The sequence below is a fragment of the Delphinapterus leucas genome, chromosome 13 (assembly GCF_059928025.1).
Source record: "Delphinapterus leucas isolate spDelLeu-1000000601 "Yukka" chromosome 13, BTC_Dleu_Yukka2, whole genome shotgun sequence".
NCBI lineage: Eukaryota > Metazoa > Chordata > Mammalia > Artiodactyla > Monodontidae > Delphinapterus > Delphinapterus leucas.
The window spans coordinates 11,873,205-11,892,775 of record NC_143141.1 but is presented as its reverse complement, the minus strand read 5'-3'; the positions used below and the strand labels follow the sequence as shown (position 1 = coordinate 11,892,775).

At 40.6% G+C, this 19,571-nt stretch overlaps 1 protein-coding gene across 10 annotated transcripts in view; it reads left to right on the top strand.

Moving 5' to 3' along the window:
* ANAPC1 (anaphase promoting complex subunit 1) overlaps positions 1–19,571 on the top strand; it is a 118,762-nt gene that overhangs the window by 83,173 nt on the left and 16,018 nt on the right. For 5 of the 10 annotated variants that reach the window (XM_022599309.3, XM_089922789.1, XM_089922792.1 and 2 more), the window contains 9 exons: positions 6–123; positions 1,044–1,121; positions 1,484–1,551; positions 2,566–2,704; positions 4,675–4,761; positions 6,003–6,098; positions 7,720–7,918; positions 13,320–13,454; positions 18,909–19,563. In XM_022599309.3, the coding sequence (XP_022455017.1) occupies positions 6–123; positions 1,044–1,121; positions 1,484–1,551; positions 2,566–2,704; positions 4,675–4,761; positions 6,003–6,098; positions 7,720–7,918; positions 13,320–13,454; positions 18,909–19,024 (1,036 nt within the window). In that variant the 3' untranslated portion in view covers positions 19,025–19,563. The other 5 variants (XM_089922790.1, XM_089922791.1, XM_089922794.1 and 2 more) reach the window with 4 other exon arrangements.

Sequence of the window (19,571 nt, the reverse complement as noted above, 5' to 3'; positions counted from 1 at the left end):
AGCAGGTATCACCTCCAGGCTCTCCGGCACCTGTATGTGCTGGCTGCAGAACCGAGACTTCTCGTGCCCGTGGATGTGGACACAAACACGCCCTGCTATGCCCTCTTAGAAGTGACCTATAAGGTAACTCTCTCCCCCTGTTGTTGATTTGTAATTTTATTGCCACTCATCCATCTTTGCAAATCAAAATATTTTGAAAGTGGTGTCCTTTAAAAGATGACAATAGTGAGTTGAACTCATGTAAAAATTGAAGCTTCCAAAGTTCTTGTACATTCTGCCGGTCCATTCAGGCTCATTTGTAGTCTATGGGTGTAATATTTTAGAGACCATCAACTGCTCTTCTATCTTTAGAGCTTGTAGTTTGAAAATGTCCTTGTTAACTTTACACAGCTGATAGCAGTGTTCTAAAAAACGAATTCTATTAGAATGATTCTTAGATTTGTTAGCAGAGTGCTTTAAAGCCCAAGGTTGTGTATGTGATGAGAGATCTTTGATTTAGATGTACAGATAGATTACAAGTCACGTATCCTTCCTTCAGAAAATTGTTAGGTACCTTCCGAATATCAAAACTGTGCTAGGCTCTGGGGTACAAAGTTGAGATGACATAGTCATTTTCCTTAAGGAAATTGTGATAATTGGAGGTTTGTGTGGGATGCAGGGGGAGTGGAGACGTGCTCCCATCCAGCATCTCTGGGGGTTGGAAGGCCGTCATAGTAGACACGGTGTCTGGGCTGAGATTTGCCAGCTAAACCGGGCACGTTCCCAGCAGAGGAGACAACATACAGAAACCCAGAGGCCTCGCAAGTGCAGAGCTTCAGTACTGCTGGCAGGTGAAGTGCGGGGCTCGGAGGGCTGGAAAGTGGTGCTAGCTCTGCAAAGGATTGTAGACAGTAGCCCTTTCAGACTTGAGTATCAGAGAGGATTTTGTGCCGTTTGACAATCTGCCTACAAACTGCAGGGAAGGGGAAGTGTAGAGTGATGTTCTTTTTGTACTTCTCCCTGACTATATAGTGAGCTGTGACTCTTCCTTTACATTTGTAAAGGGCACTCAGTGGTATGAACAAACCAAAGAAGAATTGATGGCTCCTACCCTTCTTCCAGAACTCCACCTTTTAAAGCAGGTAAGTAGGATGTGAATAGGGAGATTTATCCAAGGGGTAAATTCAGCCAGAACAGCATAGCATTTAAAGATAGCTAAATAAAAGCCTATGCTTTCTCAGTGTTTTATAAGAAATGGCAAAGCAGCGCAGGAGGAATAGTCCTGAGGAATAGAGAAGGTCTTTACTGGGGGCTCTTTACTGATGGCCGAGATGGCCTGAGAACATGATTCACTTACATGTCCATCTGGAAATGGGGCTTGTTAACCTCTCAGTATCTCTTTCTGGCCCATTTTATTTTTATTTCCTCTGAGAAGCATGGGTTTCATTTTATCAAACTAGCACTTTCCCAGCATTGGATTGACTGTTTACATTTATCTTGGCAGATTAAAGTTAAAGGCCCACGATACTGGGAACTGCTCATAGATTTAAGCAAGGGAACCCAACACTTGAAGTAAGTATATAGAATTTCTCAGATGTGTCTGTGAAGGGAATAGAAATATATGGGAAGATATAAATTATAGATTATTATGTAGAATGCTCCTTGTCACCCTTTAATGTCACCCAGGACAATATGTAGTGTTGAATAAAGTGGTCTGTATCTTTGAAGCAGTTTGTATTAGAAAGTAAAATTTTAAATTTAGAAGTCAAATCCTATTTATATTAATTCATTGAGAAACTTGAAGTGACTTAAATTGGGACAGTAGTGGAATTGTCTTTTGGAGCAATAATGAAAGATTTAGTTTAAGAAAATGAGGCTGATTTACATATGTCTACAAAGGGAACTTTGTAACAGTTGGTGTTTGTCAGACCACATCTTCTGTTGCATCTCTTTACCATTCTCTTGTTATATTGCTCTCATAAAATTGAGGTTATGGTAGATTACTTTTGGGCGGAAATAGTAATATGCAAGTAATTACTTTGAAGAACAGAGAGTGTTAATAATTTTACACTTCAGTTAGTGTGTAAATTAAGTCTTTAAATTCCCAGAAAGTTTAACAAGCTTGTAACAGTTTTTAAAGTACAGTCCTCATTTCTGTTTCTCCCAGACTATCTATATAGTAGCTGTTTTCTGTATTGTTCTGTCTGAGATTTGCAGCATCCTTTTCTTTTTGCTATAAACCAATCAGTAGATATTTAAGGGAGTATGAAGACATGTTAGATAAAATACCTCCTTTGAAGTCCACACTTGAGCCAATAGTCAGAATGACTTCTTATTTACCAGGTCCCGTGAATCTAGATGGCAGAGAAAAGCAGAACCTGATTATGACTTTGTTGTAGGGACTGATTGAGTTTAGACACAGTAAATAATCATATATCTTAGTGGAAAGTGGTGAAGACTTCACCTCATGTGAAGTCTTGTTTAAGACTTCACTTATTTCCCAATACTATTATTGGGAAACACTACATTCCCAGCCAACAACTGCCAGTAATACCTCATATTAAATTCATTCTTGTTTTCTTTCAGGTCAATTCTTTCCAAGGACGGGGTTTTATATGTTAAGCTCAGAGCGGGTCAGCTCTCATACAAGGAAGATCCAATGGGGTGGCAAAGTCTGTTGGCCCAGACTGTTGCTAACAGGAACTCTGAAGCTCGGGCTTTCAAGGTAGTAATTGGTAAAAACTGAAGGATATTCTCATCTCAAGAAAAAAATATTTATAACTTTGTGTGATGATGGATGTTACCTAGATTTATTGTGGTGATCATTTCTCAATATATACATATATGGAATCATTATGTTGCACACCTGAAACTAATAAACTGTTATATGTCAATTATATCTCAATTTAAAACCCCCCCCCCCAAATTGAATGATGAAAGGGAATAGGTTCAAATCCCACTAGTCCACCCAAAGCATGTACTTCTATGATAACATTTATGGTACCGTTCAGGTAGATCTGCTCTCTCTAATCATTGCATATTATAAAGGATGAATGATGGGACTGTTGGCTGTTTTCTGTGACAACCATTATAAAATATGGACCATCTGCCAGGACTCTAAGGATGATTCACATTTAGTGGCAGGGACAGTCAGAATATATCTTAACACTAAAAAAAATTTAGCTTAATAATTAATCCTCAAATCCATTAAGATTTACTTAAGACATGGCCCAAATAAAAGATTTTTGCAAGGTAGCACTTATTAGTTCGTATGACTGAGCCTTTATAATAGTTTCCAGGGAATAAATAGATATAGTTGACATCAGTGAATTTTGTTTGTCAGTATTCAATACATTCTCTATGAAATACTTTTTTTTTTAAAGATTATTTTGGTGTGGACCATTTTTTTAAGTCTTTATTGAATTTGTTACAATATTGCTTCTGTTTTATGTTTTGGTTTCTTGGCCAGGAGGCGTGTGGGATCTTAGCTCCCTGACCAGGGATTGAACCCACACCCCCTGCATTGGAAGGTGAAGTCTTAGCCACTGGACTGCCAGGGAAGTCCCTATGAAATACTTTTGAAGGATTTTGGGGCAAAGTTTAACTTGAATTAGCATTGTTGCTTTGATTTATAAACTAGGGCCCATCTCAAAGATCCTAATCCAATTTATAAAGAAAACAGATAAGTTTAGACTTGAGTTTGAATGGGGCAAATTTATAAAAGTTAAAAGACACCTCCATTTCCTGCATGCTGGGAGTTCAGAAGTAAACTGACTCTCGGTGGAAAGTGGTAATACCTTCATATTCCATTTTCAGTCTTGAAACTTGAGTGACAGTCCTCCTCACCCTTCCAGTTTTTTTACTGTGGTAAAGCACACATAACATAAAAAAATATAGTGGCTTAAACCTTCTAAGTGTATAGTTCATTGGTACTAAGTACGTTCATAATGTTGTGCTGCCACTGCCACCATCCATCTCCATGACTCTTTTCATCTTGCAGAACTGCAGCTCTGTCCCCATTAACACTAACTCCCCATTCGCCCTCCGCCCAGCCCCTGGCAGCCACCATTCTGCTTTCTCTCTCTCTGACTTTGATGACTGTAATGACCTTACGACAGCATTTGTCTTTTTTTGAGTGGCTTATTAGAGTGATAATCTTTTTTCCTTACCTTTTCAGTAACAATTCTAGTTTCTAGTTTGCCTTTCAGTTCGTTAAGGAAGGAGAGGGAAAGCCTTTTTTGGGTGAGTTGTGTAAGAAGCACCTGTTTTGATAAATCAGTAGCTCACGGTAGCTTGTGCAAAAAGTTTCTTAAGGGCTCCCCTGGTGGCGCCGTGGTTGAGAGTCCACCTGCCGATGCAGGGGACACGGGTTCATGCCCCGGTCTGGGAAGATCCCACATGCCGCGGAGCGGCTGGGCCTGTGAGCCATGGACGCTGAGCCTGCGCGTCCGGAGCCTGTGCTCCGCAACGGGAGAGGCCACAACAGTGAAAGGCCCACGTACCGCAAAAAAAAAGAAGTTTCTTAAAACTTCTCAGCAGAACAGGTTGACGAAGCTCTAGCAAGTTTTACCTTGGGTTTTGTGGGAACACTGTGTGAAAAAAATAAGGTAGGTTATAGGTGCATGCGTTACAGTTTGAGTAGTAATGAAAAAAAATCTTTATTATCTCCCTTATGCTTGTTTGTTTATTTTTTAGCCTGAAACGATTTCAGCATTCACTTCTGATCCAGCACTATTGTCATTTGCTGAATATTTCTGCAAACCAACTGTGAACATGGGTCAGGTATATGTTATGTGGTTTGCTAGACTTTGTTGTTTCTATCTGTGGACCACCAAAAAAACCTAAAATATCCATATGTAGCTTTGATATTGATAACATGCCTCAGGCACATTGGATGATTTTTGTTTGGCAAGTATAGATTTTTCATAGTCTAAAACTATTAAATTCAGTAACTTCCTACCTTGATAGAAGAAAACAACTTAAAATTCCTAAGGCATTAGTTTTGATAGGTGATACTTTATGTCCATTCTTGTACTAATTCATGTTTTCAATGTTTACTACCCTTCTCTTGTTTTTACATAATTTTATTAATTTTGTTTTCTATTTGTTTCATAACCCTTCTTTTTGTTGGTCGTAAAACCATTCTCTTAAGGATTCAAAGGGTACTTGCTGATAGATCTTTGATTTAATCCATCATTTCAGGTGGCAAGGACTGGATGTAGGAATTAGATGATCCAGGATTGATGGCCTATTGCCTGCAAGTGTATATAGCCTTGGGAAAATTTTTCAACCTCTTTGAGATGTAGTTTCCTTATTTCTAAAAGTGGGATTATAATAGAACCTACCTTACCTTGTTGCTTTGAAAGTTAAGTGATATAACCTTCCTGCCACTTACTTACTGAATTTTCACTGTATATTGGGCACTCTGCTTAGTACTCTTTGTAAGTTTTTCCTTTAATTCTGACCCAGAGGGTAGGTACTTTATTGTTGTGGGTTTACAGATGGGGATACTGCCACTGAGAGATGTCACATGCCCAAGATCACACAGCCAGTGAGGGCTGGGGCCTGCACTCAAGACCACAGGTCTCTGGTGAAAGCCCACACCTGCCCTTAACCCCAGCTGGGCTTGCTGTGCAGGCTCCCCCTAACCTGTTCTGCTCAGTGTTTCTACTGCATCTTGGTGTGGTGGATCCTGGGCGCCCTTTCTGGATCCTGTTCTTGCTAGCCCAACCCAAGACATAGCTCTGTGATGTCCTGCCTGCTCATTTTACCCAGCGTGGTTCACTCCTCTCATCCACAGCACTTACAACCTTAACTGTCCCATGGGACTTAATTTTGGTTATATTTCATTGGTGTTTAATATTGCAAGCACTTTGATTTTATAAAGACCTAGCTGTTTTGCCCTTTTATATCATTCACTGCAGAACTTAAGAATGGGCCATAGTAATTGCTTTACAGTTGTTTTTTGAATTGATTTTGGAATATACATTGATGTGCTACAAAAAGATTCTGACTTTCCACAGAAACAGGAAATTCTGGATCTCTTTTCTTCAGTACTATATGAATGTGTGACCCAGGAGACCCCGGAGATGTTACCTGCATACATAGCAATGGATCAGGTATGGTTCAAAAAACCTATTCCAATTCTGATGAGATTTATCTTGTACTTCACATAACATACGAACAGTGAGGCAAGATTCTCTCTGTGTCCATCTCTTTAGTTTCTCATTTGCTTTTAGAATTTTAAAAAAGGAATCCCTATCAAAGTTGAAAGCTCTGTATAGCTTAGAGTTTATGATGACAAGTGGGGTTACTCCAGGGGTTCGCCTCTTCTGGCCTCTTCCTCTGACGAGTAGAGGAAGAGCACGTTCCCTTCCTTTCTCCCCTAGCATCCTCATGTCTCTTGCCTTCCTCCTGATAAAGCCTCTTCGTGGAAAAGATTATGCAAGTGAGCAGTAAGTGAACAGACGGTGCCCTGAGGATAGCAGTAGTGTGCAGTTACACCTGTGTAATTAGGCTCGCAGAGGTTACAGCATCAGCATGTGGGGATTTAGGGAGCTGGAGTTCATTTTTAAATTTCTTTCGTGTTATTGTTGTTTTAAAAGAGCCTAAAAGGGGTAATGCAGAAGATAATGCTCAACAGCTTTGCTAAAGGATCGGACTAATTTATTCACTTTAGGTTATTAGTAATAAATATGGCTTTTTAAATAGTGTCATATCTTTCAGACTCAAATTTGCAGTTAAACTAAGCCAGTAGTTTTCTAACTTGGCTAAAATTTATCTGGGAAATCGTAACAATTCAGATCCTCAAGTCCTATTCCATAGTTACTGAATCAGAATTTCTGAGATGAAGTCCAGGATCTGTAGTTTTAAACAGCCCTTCGAGTGACTATGATATAATGAGTTCACAGATGAGAATTTGGGACTCAGTGTCTAAAGTCAAAGGAAGTAATCTCTAATGGAAAAATAATCTCTACTGAAAAACTGAGTGGGAAAACACAGGAGATAATTCCCCAAAACCTGTGTTAAGTAACAATCTTAATTAAAAGGCCAGTTCCAGTGTAACCGAGTAGGCCTAGAATGCCATTATTGTCAGGTATCCACCTTTTTGGTTGATAAGTATGAATATATGATGTCCACACTGGTACTGCTTCTCATAGTATCTCTCTATACAACAGCCAAGTAATGAGTTGCATTTTTTAGTTGCTGGCTGAGAGTGTGTTCTCTTTTTACACTCTGAACCTTCTTCACCCCTTGCAGTTGTGGGTGTGTATCTAGAGAAGAACATCCCTTCTGGTTGCAGCCGTGGTGACTTTGCAGATGGGTCCCAAGAACAGCACTATCAATAATACTTTTGCCTTCTGACCCCTGGAATCCCTGGCCTGATCCTGGCCATGTCATTGTACCCAACCTGGGTTTCCCAGAGGTGACTGGCTGTAGACCTATTGATCTTCATTTTTCAGAGCCATTGAGCCAAGAATGAGCTCATTTGCCTTTGCTGTTTTTTCACCTGAAAGCTGTTCATGTTCATTTTGAAGAGAGTGGGCCATGTATGTAAACCCAGTAGGGGGCTCCTCTGTGGGGCAGACTGCAGCAAAACCCAGAATGGGTTCCCCTCTGCCCTTTATTGATCTTATGAGGCACATTTTAAAAATACTCTAGTATACAACTCTGAGGAAGTGACAGTTAGCATCTTTACTCTTTCATTAAGTAGACTGCTGTTTCTCTTTTCTCTGCAAGGCTGTAAGAAGACTGGGAAGAAGAGAAATGTCCGAGACATCTGAACTTTGGCAGATAAAGTTGGTGTTAGAGTTTTTCAGCTCCAGAAGCCATCAGGAGCGGCTGCAGAACCACCCTAAGCGAGGGCTCTTTATGAACTCGGAATTCTTCCCGGTTGTCAAATGCACTATTGATAATACTCTGGACCAGTGGCTACAAGGTAATAACAGCATTGCGCCCTTTGTGTTTTTAAGCTACACTGGGACTCAGGTGTTTCTGTTTTGACCATTTTTTCCATTGGAAAGCAAGATAAGTCTGAGTACAATCCCGAATGGCTATAGATGTAATGTTTCCAGTTCGATGAAATTACATTGATTATCTACTTTAACTTCTTTAACAAATATATTTAACTCTGCTTTATAAGCCACGGGGAGAATATATATATATAGCATTTTAAATACCACTTGACACTTAGGAACTTGTTTTATTTTTTCTAACATCAGATCATGTTTCTTTCCAGTGCCTCTCTCTTCTGTTTCTTAGGGGTGTGGCCTGTCACCTACCTGAGGCCCTTTTTTCTGCCTTTACCCTGTGTACACTGAAAACTTGATGTGGACTTAGAGTGAATGCTTCTTTTACCAGTTCTGTGAGTCAGTCAGTGAGGACCTGGGGCATATGTAACTGGCTTTCTGTCAGCGGAAGCACTGCCTTGTGATTGCAGGGAGACTGTGAAATTACTCCTGACAGTGTAGAAGTAATCATGGGAGGCGAGTGATGGGGCCTTTTGATATATGGAAAGCTGTTTGATGTGTAATATATGCCTGAAATTGATTTTTAATAGTTAACCCCTTGATCTTTTTATTCTTTTCAGTTCTAATGCTTCCAGTATGTATCTGACAGCAACTTGCTTTGAGTAAATACTAACTCTAGTGGTATCAGTAGGAACAGTTCCTAATTCTGTAAAGTTGTTAGTAACTGGTAGAACCCAGGAATTCGAATATAATTATGTTTAAAGCTATCTGCGTGTTCCACTACACCTGGCTGAGGCTCCGCTGCCTGCCCTGCCCCAGCCCCCGGGTGACTGATGCTCCCAGGTCCCAGCTGCTCTTGCTTTTTCTGTATTTTAGTTAGACAAGAGATGGGAGTGAGGGGGAGGTGGAGGAAGGGGGAAGAACGTTAGTTTGAGCCTGTCTTCACCCGGCTTTAGAGCCGGGGTGGGCTCTGCCCAGGCACTGGAGGTGCAGGGGAGGAGGAAGAGGGAGACCCACTAGAAGCGGGGAGCCTGCCAGGGCCCCACCCCAGAGGAGGGAGGTGAGGGTGGAGGCGGGTGGGGCAGTGGTTTTTGGCAAACATGAGGGGGACCCTTGCCTCCCTATTTCCCATCTGCACCCATCTCTCCCCCGATGTGAATACGCTATTTGTTTCTTTAAAAAAAAATTCCGAAAAGCTTTAACTGTAAACCAGATTGTGAGTGATATATATGGAAAACAGCAATTTCAAACTCCCAGTGTTTCTGTTTAACACCTGCATGTGCTCTGGTATTTCTTCTTGGTATTTGAAAGCTCGTGCAGTTTCACAATTTCTAAAAATATGATAATCATTTTGTTCTCATGTTTGGGAGAAAAATACATGTTATTTTATAGGTGTTGATGTTCTTTTTTACTTCAATTTAGTGTTTGATCACCCATAGCAGACCCTTGCTGTTGATAAGAAATAAGTCCTTAAACCTTTGCAGATTCTCTGATTTGCATGTTTCGTATAATGTGATGAAGCTTTGGCAGTGACTAGAGCGTTCTCTAAAACAGTGCCCTGAATTGCTTTCTCCTCACTGCTCTTTAGGGCATTTGGTGGTGCTGAGTTACAGCATTGTAAGTAACCTTCACCAGCTTTGACTTGCCACTCTGATTGCCAAAAATGTGTATTTATTTTTTTATTTAAAAAGAACTATCACTTTAAAAAAAACTCTTGGGCTTCCCTGGTGGCGCTGTGGTTGAGAGTCCGCCTGCCGATGCAGGGGACGCGGGTTCGTGCCCCGGTCTGGGAAGATCCCACATGCCGCGGAGCGGCTGGGCCCGTGAGCCATGGCCGCTGAGCCTGCGCGTCTGGAGCCTGTGCTCCGCAACGGGAGAGGCCACAACAGTGAGGCCCGCGTACCGCAAAAAAAAAAAAAAAAAAAAACCTCTTAAGTATGTGATCTCCCCTCACAGATACTATTAGCTTTGGGATGGAGAACAATAAATTAGATGACGATGCAGAGGCCGTGTGACAGCACTGGAAAATGTCATTCATATTTGTGTCTCAGTGAAATCACAGATGAATAGATGGACTTTTAAGGTAGCTCACTAGCAACCCAAACTATAGCCATGAAGTCTGAAAATGGAGCAGATTGATCATATTGTGTACATGTTTTGTGATTTATCTCCTCCAATGGATTTTAATTGAACAAAGAAAATGGGTTTAAACTTGAAGAACTTAAAAAGTTTTATTTACTTTTATATTTTATTATGGAAAATTTAAAGCATAATGCAAAGTAAACATAATAGTATAATAAATCCCATTACCCAGCTTCAACAGTATCAACATTCTGCCATTCTTATATCATCTGTACATTCACCCATTGACATGCTCAGTTAGTTATTTTCCAAATTGTGCCATTTTACATTCCTGCCAGCAATGGGATGCAGTGCAGATTTTGGCATTATTAGTCTGTAGTTTTAGACAGTCTACTGAATATGTAGTGGTGTCTCATTGTAGTTTTAATTTGCATTTCCGTGATGACTCATCATGTTAATTATTTTTGCATGTGTTAGTTATTCATATACCCTTTGCAAATTGGCTGTCTTGAGTGTTGGGGTTTTTAACATATTCTGGCTGCAAGCTCTGTCAGATATGTTTTGCAGATATGTTCTCCTACTTTATGCCTGGTGTGAGCTGGGAGTTTTCTTTTTTCTCAGCTTTAAATATGGATATCTAGTTGTTCCAGGACCACTTGTGCAAAAGACTTTTCCTTCTCATTGAATTGCTCTGGAGCCTTTGTTGAAAATCAGTGGACTGTATAAGTGTGAGTCTGTTCCTGGACTCAATTCTGTACGATTGATCTGTATGTCTGTCTGTCTTTATGCCAGTACTCTGCTTCCCTAACTACCGTAGGTTTAGAGTAAATTTTGAAATTTTGTAGTGTAAGTCTTCCTGCTAAAGTGGGAAATTTATAGTGCTAAATGCTTACAGTAGGAAAGTCTCAAATCACTAATCTAAGTTCTTTGAGAAATTAGAAAAAGAAAAGCAAAATAAACCCAAAGCAAGGATATAAGAGCTGAAATCAGTGAAATTGGAAGCAGAAAAAGTGTAGAGAAAATCGGTGAAACAAAAAGCCAGTAGGCAAGGGCTTCCCTGGTGGCGCAGTGGTTGGGAGTCCGCCTACCGATGCAGGGGACACGGATTCGTGTCCCAGTCCGGGAAGATCCCACATGCCGCGGTGCGGCTGGGCCCGTGAGCCATGGCCGCTGATCCTGCACGTCCGGAGCCTGTGCTCCGCAACGGGAGAGGCCACAACAGTGAGAGGCCCGCGTACCGCAAAAAAAAAAAAAAAAAAAAAAGCCAGTAGGCATGAGAAAGTCGTTGACGAGGAACTGTGAGCAACCGTGCTCTCTCCTTCCTCTCTTGACAGGCTGCCACAGCAGGGTCTCCTCTTGCCTCCTTTATCACCCCTCCTGCTGCCACCCCCAGATGTTCCCACTCCCACCAGACTAACATCCTCATGTCCGGTTCAGTGGACCCCTGATAGTCTTCCTGTCGCTCCCTCTCGTTCTTATGGAAACAGACCTCCCTTGACCTTTGTGACGGCACACTTTCCCAATTCTTTTTTTTAAAGAAAAACCCTCCGACCATTCTTTCTTAGTTTCATCACTATTTCACGGTCATTCCTTCGTTACCTTTCTGGGAGTCACCCTTGCCCCTTCCTCTCCCTCCCTCTCCTGTCTTCTGCGGTAGCCAATCCATTACCACATCCTTTCAGTCCTAACTCTTAAATATCTCCTAACTCTGTCCACATTTTGCTGCTTCTCTCCTAGAACAAACCGTGATTATTTCTTGCCTGGACGACTGTTGTAGCCTCCTGCAAGTCTTCCTGCTTTTCATTCTCATCTCCCTCTCACTGTCTCTAGTCAACTGACAGTGGTCTTTCAAAGAGTAAACAGATGCAACACTTCTGCTTAAAACCTCGCAAAGGCTGCTGATTCAGTTGTGAAAAAAATCTGTACCATGTGGCCAGCAGGCCCCGCATGACCAGCAAGGCCTCTGTCTCCCTCTACAGCCTCTTTCTATACCACCTGCTCCTCACAAACTCCACTCAGGCACCCTGGTCCCTTCCAGTTCCCCGAAAGCATGGAGTTCTTTCTCACCACGGGACTGTTGAATGTGCTGCTTTCCCTCCCGAGAACCTTTTTCCTCTCATTCTTTGCCTGCCCAACTCATACTCATTCTTGCAGCCTCCACTTACGTGCCCCTTCCACACAGGCCTTCCAAGACCACACTGCCTCAGGCAGCTTTCCTGCCATCTTTATTTCTCTCTTTCTCTCTCTCAACCTTTTTCTCTGTATCAGAATGCCTTTGTCTGCAAGTAACAGAAGGCCTGACTCAGCCTGGCTCCAACAATAGGACACCTATAAACTTATATAATTGGAAGTCTACAGTTACGGCAGGCTGTCGCTCCAGTGGCTCCAGCTCCATTTCTCTGAGGTTCCATCAGTGACACTCTGTGCCATGGCTTTATCCACAGAGTACTTCTTTCTGATGGCAATGAACTGACTGTAACAGTTCCTTGCCTCCAACTCAGAGGAAGAATAGAGTTCCTTCCAGGAGCTTTGCCATAAGAATGAGGAATTTGTTTCCCAGAAGCCTTTAGCAAACATGTTCTCAAGCATCTCCTTGTGTCTCTGGCTTGCACTGGAACTCGTGCACATTCCTCGATCAATCCCCGGGGTAGAGTGTCTCTCTGAATGGCTTAGGTCTGCCTGTCCTTGAACCAGTCACTGTGTCAGGGAAGTGGGGTTGCCCTGATTGTCCCAGACCAGTGGTTCTCACAGTGTGGTCTCTGGAGCAGCAACAGTGGGATCACTTGGGAACCTGTTAGAAATACAGTTTTTCTGGCCCCATCCAAGAAATTGTGGGGACCCACCCATCTGTGTTTTAATCAGTCCTCTAGGTGATTCTGATGCCTGTTAAAGCTTGAGAACCTCTGGCCAAGATAAATCAGGACCCAGTCCTGGAGCTGCAGTCAGTCCCCTCAGATGTGACAGTGGAGGGAAGGGTGGTAGAATGGGTGTTTGGGGAGACGACCATGGTGACCACTGCACCCTCATGGCACTCATCATAATTTATGATTAGCATTTGTTTGCATCGTTAGGTATGTAGTATCTCCGTCCCCCGCAGCACTCTAAACTCCGCAGTGACGGGCACTCTGTCTGGTTTACCACAGTAGCCTTAATGCCCATACAGGACCTGTGTGGTATATGGTAAGTGCTCAATGAGCTCTTGATGAGAAAATAATAAAAAGAAGGCATTCCTTGTGCCTCTCAGTTCTGTAATCGATTGGTTCTGTTCCATGTGTGCTTCTCTCACAGCTGGGGGTGATGGGTGTGTGCAAGCCTACCTCAACGGGCAGCCCTGCGAGGAGTCGCAGCTGAGCATGCTGGCCTGTTTCCTCGTCTACCACTCAGTGCCAGCCCCGCGGCACCTGCCGTCTATAGGACTAGAAGGTAATTGCACATCTACATCCTCTTTTCAGCACCTGTATTACCCACTGATGGGTTTAGTTTCTTGTTAGGAGGTGTTTCTAAACTGAGTTATTTTCTCCGGTTAGGTTTTTGGCTTCATTCATGTTTCGGTGTTATTGTTGAGAATTTTTTCTGGAAGAAAAAAAAAAAAACCCCAAACTATCCGAATATTACACATGCATAAACCTTTATTTACGTTCAGAGGAGGATGGATTCTTCACAGGGCCCCAGATACCAGTATATACTAATAAACTAAATGTTCGTATTCTTTTTCTCTGTTAATTGATTTTTATTAAAGTTATTTTTCTGTATTTTTTGGGTTTTCAGTTCGGATTTTTTTAAAACACATAATATTAATTTCTAATATTATAAAGCTTTGAAATGAACAGGTACCTAATTTTGTATGTATTGACATTTGATTGTTTTCATAATAGAGAGTTTAAAATCTTAGCATCTAACTGTATTTTTCAGAATATGTAATCAGATACAAAATTTGTCCATTTAATCATTTAAACTTAAAAGTTTAATGATATTACTGATTTATAGCTGCTTTGAAAACCTCAGATGAAAATGCACTGTTTAGAGACTTCTGTTGCAGTTATGGCCACAGTGGAATTGCTCGCATTAGACTGACTCTTCCTACAAAAGCAAATATAAAAGTGAACAAACTACATAAAGTTTAAAGGAATTGGCGGCAACCATAGTGACCAGACTTGATTGAGAGACAAGAATTCCTGAGAGAAGGGACTCATTTGAGGAGCTCCATATTTACTCTGGCTTTCTCCCAGAGGCATTTGTCAATTCATTACAAGAAGTAGAGTCCCAGCAAAAAGCAGCAGTGCTACTGGGCAGAGCCAGAGGTTGGATTAATGATTGCCCAGGACTAGAACTTGAGGAGCAAAATCCCAGATAGGAGGGGACAAGAGGAATAATAACTCAAAAACCTGGACACACTCTTCCCTTGAGGCATTTGCCAAATCTTAACCTGCACATGCGCAGGATAAAACTTCAAGAAATCTAGCAGAAACCAGGAGGCTAAAAATGTGGGCAGCGATTCCAACAACAGCATAGTGCCAAGGAGACAAAGGGCGGTACTCAAGGCCTGCCAATCCCAGACATTCACATGAAACAGTAGCAGGGCCAAGCCCTAGCAGGAAAGGTAACACTGAAACACACCAGACCTAAAATTAGCCTAGAGCAGAATTGAGGAGATCTGCTTGCATGCTACCTCCCTGATAGAAGAAAAATTAACCTGTATAGGAGGAAGAAAATGTCTTAAACTTCTACAGTTTTTAATTCATAGTATCAGTGTTGAATCAAAATTAAAAGACATAATAGGAATAAAAGGTAGAAGAAACAGACTTGTATGTGATCCAGATATTGGAGTTATCAGACTTCCATAACTCCAGTATCTGGAGTTACTATGACTAATAAATGACTAATATTTCCAGGAAAATAGAGGAAAAGATACAGAATTTCACCAGAAATCCGGAATCAGTGAGAGTTAAATGGAAATTCTAAAACTGAAAAATATAACTAAAATTAAGAATTTAGTATATAGGGAATTCCCTGGCAGTTCAATTCTTAGGATTCCATGCTTTCACTGCCCAGGGCCCAGGTTTGATCCCTGGTCGGGAAACTAAGATCCTGTAAGCTGTGTGGGTGCAGCAAAAAAAAAGAAAAAAGAATTCAGTGTGTAGATTAATTAACATATTAGACACAGCAGATAAATGAACTGCAAGACAGTGTGTAGAAAATAAACAGATTGAAGCACAGAGAGAAAAATGAATGGAAAATTCAGAAAAGAGAGATGTGGAACACGGTGAAGAAGTCGAACATGCATGTAGTTGAGATCCCAAAATATGAGGAGAGAGAACATGAGATAGAAGCCGTATTTAAAGAGACAGAGGCTAAGAATTTTGAAAAATGGATGATGAACATCAACCTACAGTGACCCCTGAGCAAGATAAATACAAAGAAAACCACACCTAGTTGGATAAAAGTCAAGGTACTAAAAATAAAAGAAGAAAAAAATTTAAAACATAGATTTCCTTTTTCATCCAGGATGGAGTAACAGAGATCTGATTTACTATCCTGCCTGAAAAAAGAAAACAAAACAACACAAAATAAACAAGCTGAAAAAACAACAAAGAAAACTGGCCACTGCATATGAAACAGTGGCTTTTGAGACGTATATCAGGCAATGAAGAAGAGTGATCCCTGAGAGATGAGAAACAAATGACATAAGCCCTGTGATTGGCCCTAAAAAGCTAACAGCTTTGAGAGTTTCCAGACCGTGAAGGAGGGAGAGGGAACCCAGGAAGAGCCTGGAAGACTCCTTCAGTTGAGGTGATGGAACTGAGAGTACAGGGAGCCAAAGGAGCTAGCGTTTACATGATAGAGTGCCAGAGAGGAGAGAGCTGCACACAGAGAATGCCAGATGTCTGCAGAGGGTCCCCCTCAAATATCAGAAGAGTCCTTACTAATCAGCACACGCATGTGAAGACGTTTCCCAAGGCTGAGGGAAGAACTGTCCTAATGGATTAGCGAGAACCAGTTTGCACAGGTTCAGGAACAGTGTCTGTTCCCACAGTTTCACAATTTAAGGGGCTGTACTCAATGTGGTCTTGCCTCAATGATGGGAAATATTTAGCCCTAGACTAAACAGATTAAACAGAAATATTTAGCCTTAGACTAAAATATTTTAGCCCACCTTAAAATCTTAAAAGCACGACACAAAAGGATCAAACTGCTTTTCAAGTAATATAACTATATCCTGAAAGCTCAAGAATACAGAAATACGAAAATATCCAGCACCCATGGTAAAATTCATGATGTCTGGCATACAAAGAAGCAGGAAAATACAGCCTGTAATGAAGGAGGTGAGAAATCAATTACAACTGACCTGGAATTGACATGGATGTTAGCAGACAGGGACATTAAGACAGTTATTATAACTCAGTTCCATATAACATTATTCCATATTTCAGAACATTAAGAGTTATGGAAATATAAAAAGAATCTAACTGAACTTTTAGAGGTGAAAACTATAATTCTGAGAAAAACACACTGAATGGGATTAATAGCAGATTAGACATTGCAGAATAAAAAAAAAATACTGAGTTTGAAGACATAGCATTAGAAACTATCCAAAATGAAATGCAAAAAGAAAAAAATTTTTAAAAAAAAGGAACAGAGCATTAAAAATGGAGTAAGCTCTGGGACTTAAAGGACCCAATTTACGTGAGATTGGAGTCCCTGAAGAAGAGAAAAATGGGGGAGAGGGACAGAAAAAAATACTCGAAGAAATAATGGGTGGAAAATTTACAAGTTTAATGAAAACTGAGGTCCACAGTTGCAAGAAGTTCAAGGAATCCCAAGCCTGAGAAACATGAAGAAAGTTGCACCAAGGCACATAATAACCAAATTGCCTAAAACTAATGATAAAAAGTCTTCAAAGCAGCCAGAGGAAAAAGACATGTTACAGAGAAAAAAATAAGAGTGATAGCATATTTTTCATAGGAAACAATGCAAGTGATAAATCAGTGGAGTAACATCTGTAAAGGACTCAAAGGAAAACCACTATCTAGTTAGAATTTTATACCCAGCAAAAATATCTTTCAAAAAAAAAAAAGACCATGAAATAAAGCCTTTTTCAGACACACAAAAGCTGAGACAATTCATCAACAGCAGACCCACACTACTGGAAATGTTACAGTAAGTCCTTGAGGCAGAAGGAAAATAATGTCAGATTGAAATATGGATCTACACAAAGGAATGACGAGCATTGGAGATGGTAACTACATGGGTATATACATAAGGTTTGTTTCTTTTAAAAATACTTTTTAAATATAATTGACATAAAAATAATAAAAATGTACTATGGGGTTTATAAAATCTGAAAAGCAAAATGTATGACAATAATAGCTCAGAGGCTGGGCAGGGAGAAATGGAATTACAGCCATAAGGCCCTTATACTACCTGTGAAGAGGTATAATCTTACTTGAAGGTAATCTGTGATAGAGATGATACTATAAATCATAAAGCAACCACTAAGATAAGAAAAGAGTTAGAGCCGATAAGCAATAAAGGAGCTATAGTGGAATCATAAAAAGTACTCAGTCCAAGAGAGAGGAAAAGGGGGAACCAGAGAACAGACAGAGAAAATAGAAAACAAATGGCAAGATGATACATTTAAACCTAACCATAGTGATAGTCACATTAAGTCTAAATGGTCTGGGGACTTCCCTGGTGGTCCAGTGGTTAGGACTCTGTGCTTCCACTGCAGGGGGTGAGGGTTCAATCCTTGGTCAGGGAACTAAGATCCCTCATGCCGCGTGTTGTGGCCAAAAAAAAAAAAAAGTCTAAATGGTCTGTTAGAGTCCACAGTGTATCAGAACATTGGAGATGTTTTCCATAGCTCATATGTATTTGTTCTCTGTCTTTGAGTTTTAGCAAGGTCTTGGGAACACTGTGGATAACAATTAAATAGGAAATCTCTTAATTCCTGTTGAGGTTTATTAAACACATTTAATTCACAGATTACTGGCAGAGTCGATAAAAGGAAATACTAAAGATAAATAGTTGCTTTCTTCATATTTTGTGCAGCATTACAACTCTTTCTTGTGTTAGTTATGCTTTTATCAGAAAGCCACTCGATTCGTATCATGAGACTCTTCTCTGTCCGTCTTCATGGGATCATATGACCCACCTGTACACTCTGCTGTCTGCGTGTCTACTAGGATGCTTGTTGTGGCTTAGAGACTCATCGGGATCATGTATGTGTATATGTTGGGGCTGAGGAAAGGGAACTGTGGACAGTGGCATGTGCTGAGAATGGAGGCAAAGAGGAAGATGCTTAATACAATTTGCAGGTCATACACTTACTGCGTCCCCTTAGAGCAGTGGTTCTTGACCTTGGCTGCACATCAGAATCGCCGGGGCAGCTTTCAGAGCTCCAGATCCCAGGCTGTACTCCACATAAATTACATCAGACTCTGTTGGACCAAGGTTGGGAACCATTGCTTGTTAGAGGAAGAGGCTTTAGATTAACTTCTCTGTTACTCATTTTGAGCCTGTGTCTTTTTTTTTTTAGGTAAATTATTAAGTGCATGGATTATGGTAATTGAGGATAGATGGGCACATTTATTAATTATATTTAAGTAATATATGTATTTAAACAGTATTAATAGTTTCACATATGGTTACGGGTCAGTTTCTGAAGTACAGAATGGATAAATTAAAATTTTATATCAAATCATACCTTATAGTGCATTAGGGAAATTCATAGTTTAAATATTATCTTTCAGTAATTGTTTTCAAACGGAAGAACGCCAGCTTGAAATGTGATTATGTGTCTGAAGCTTCTTTGAAAGAGGATGTGTCGCTGAATCTATTTAGATGCGTGACCCCTTCCCTCCCATTGCATTTCTTTAGGGAGCACAAGCTTCGCAGAACTTCTCTTCACATTTAAACAGCTGAAGGTGCCGGTGCGCGCTTTGCTGAGATTGGCTCCTTTGCTTCTTGGAAACCCACAGCCAATGCTTATGTGATCATGTCTGGTGGTAAGCCTACCCTGAAACGTGACTTCTGCACAAAAGCGTGACCAAACAACAAAGCTAAAGAAACCTTTATAAGTTTTATAATATAACTGGGGGGGGGGGGAATGAGCTGCACAAACCTCAATGCATTTTAAAATCAAGGGTTTTAAATATCCCAGAGACTGTTGCTATTGGCATTAACATTATAAGAATATAAAAATGAGTGAAAATTTACTTTTGTAAATAAAATTTTTTGGTTTGTTTTCAAAACTCTTGATGATTACTTTAGTTTGGGGTTTCAGAGAGTAGAGCAGTGGGGGCTGAGATGGATATTAGTTTTTGAAATCTTTCAAAAAGATTTCAGGTGATTCAGGTGAAGTGACTTTATGCTCAGAAATGCAAAGTTTTTAAAGAAGCTCTGTCATATAGTTTTACTTTCTGCAGCAATGAAGGGCTTTTAGCATTTCCTAAGGTGTCACCATAGTCTTGTCTAAAGTAAGTTCATACATCCTGTGACAGTGCCAGGCATCCTCATAGTATGATCGATCATCTTAAACAG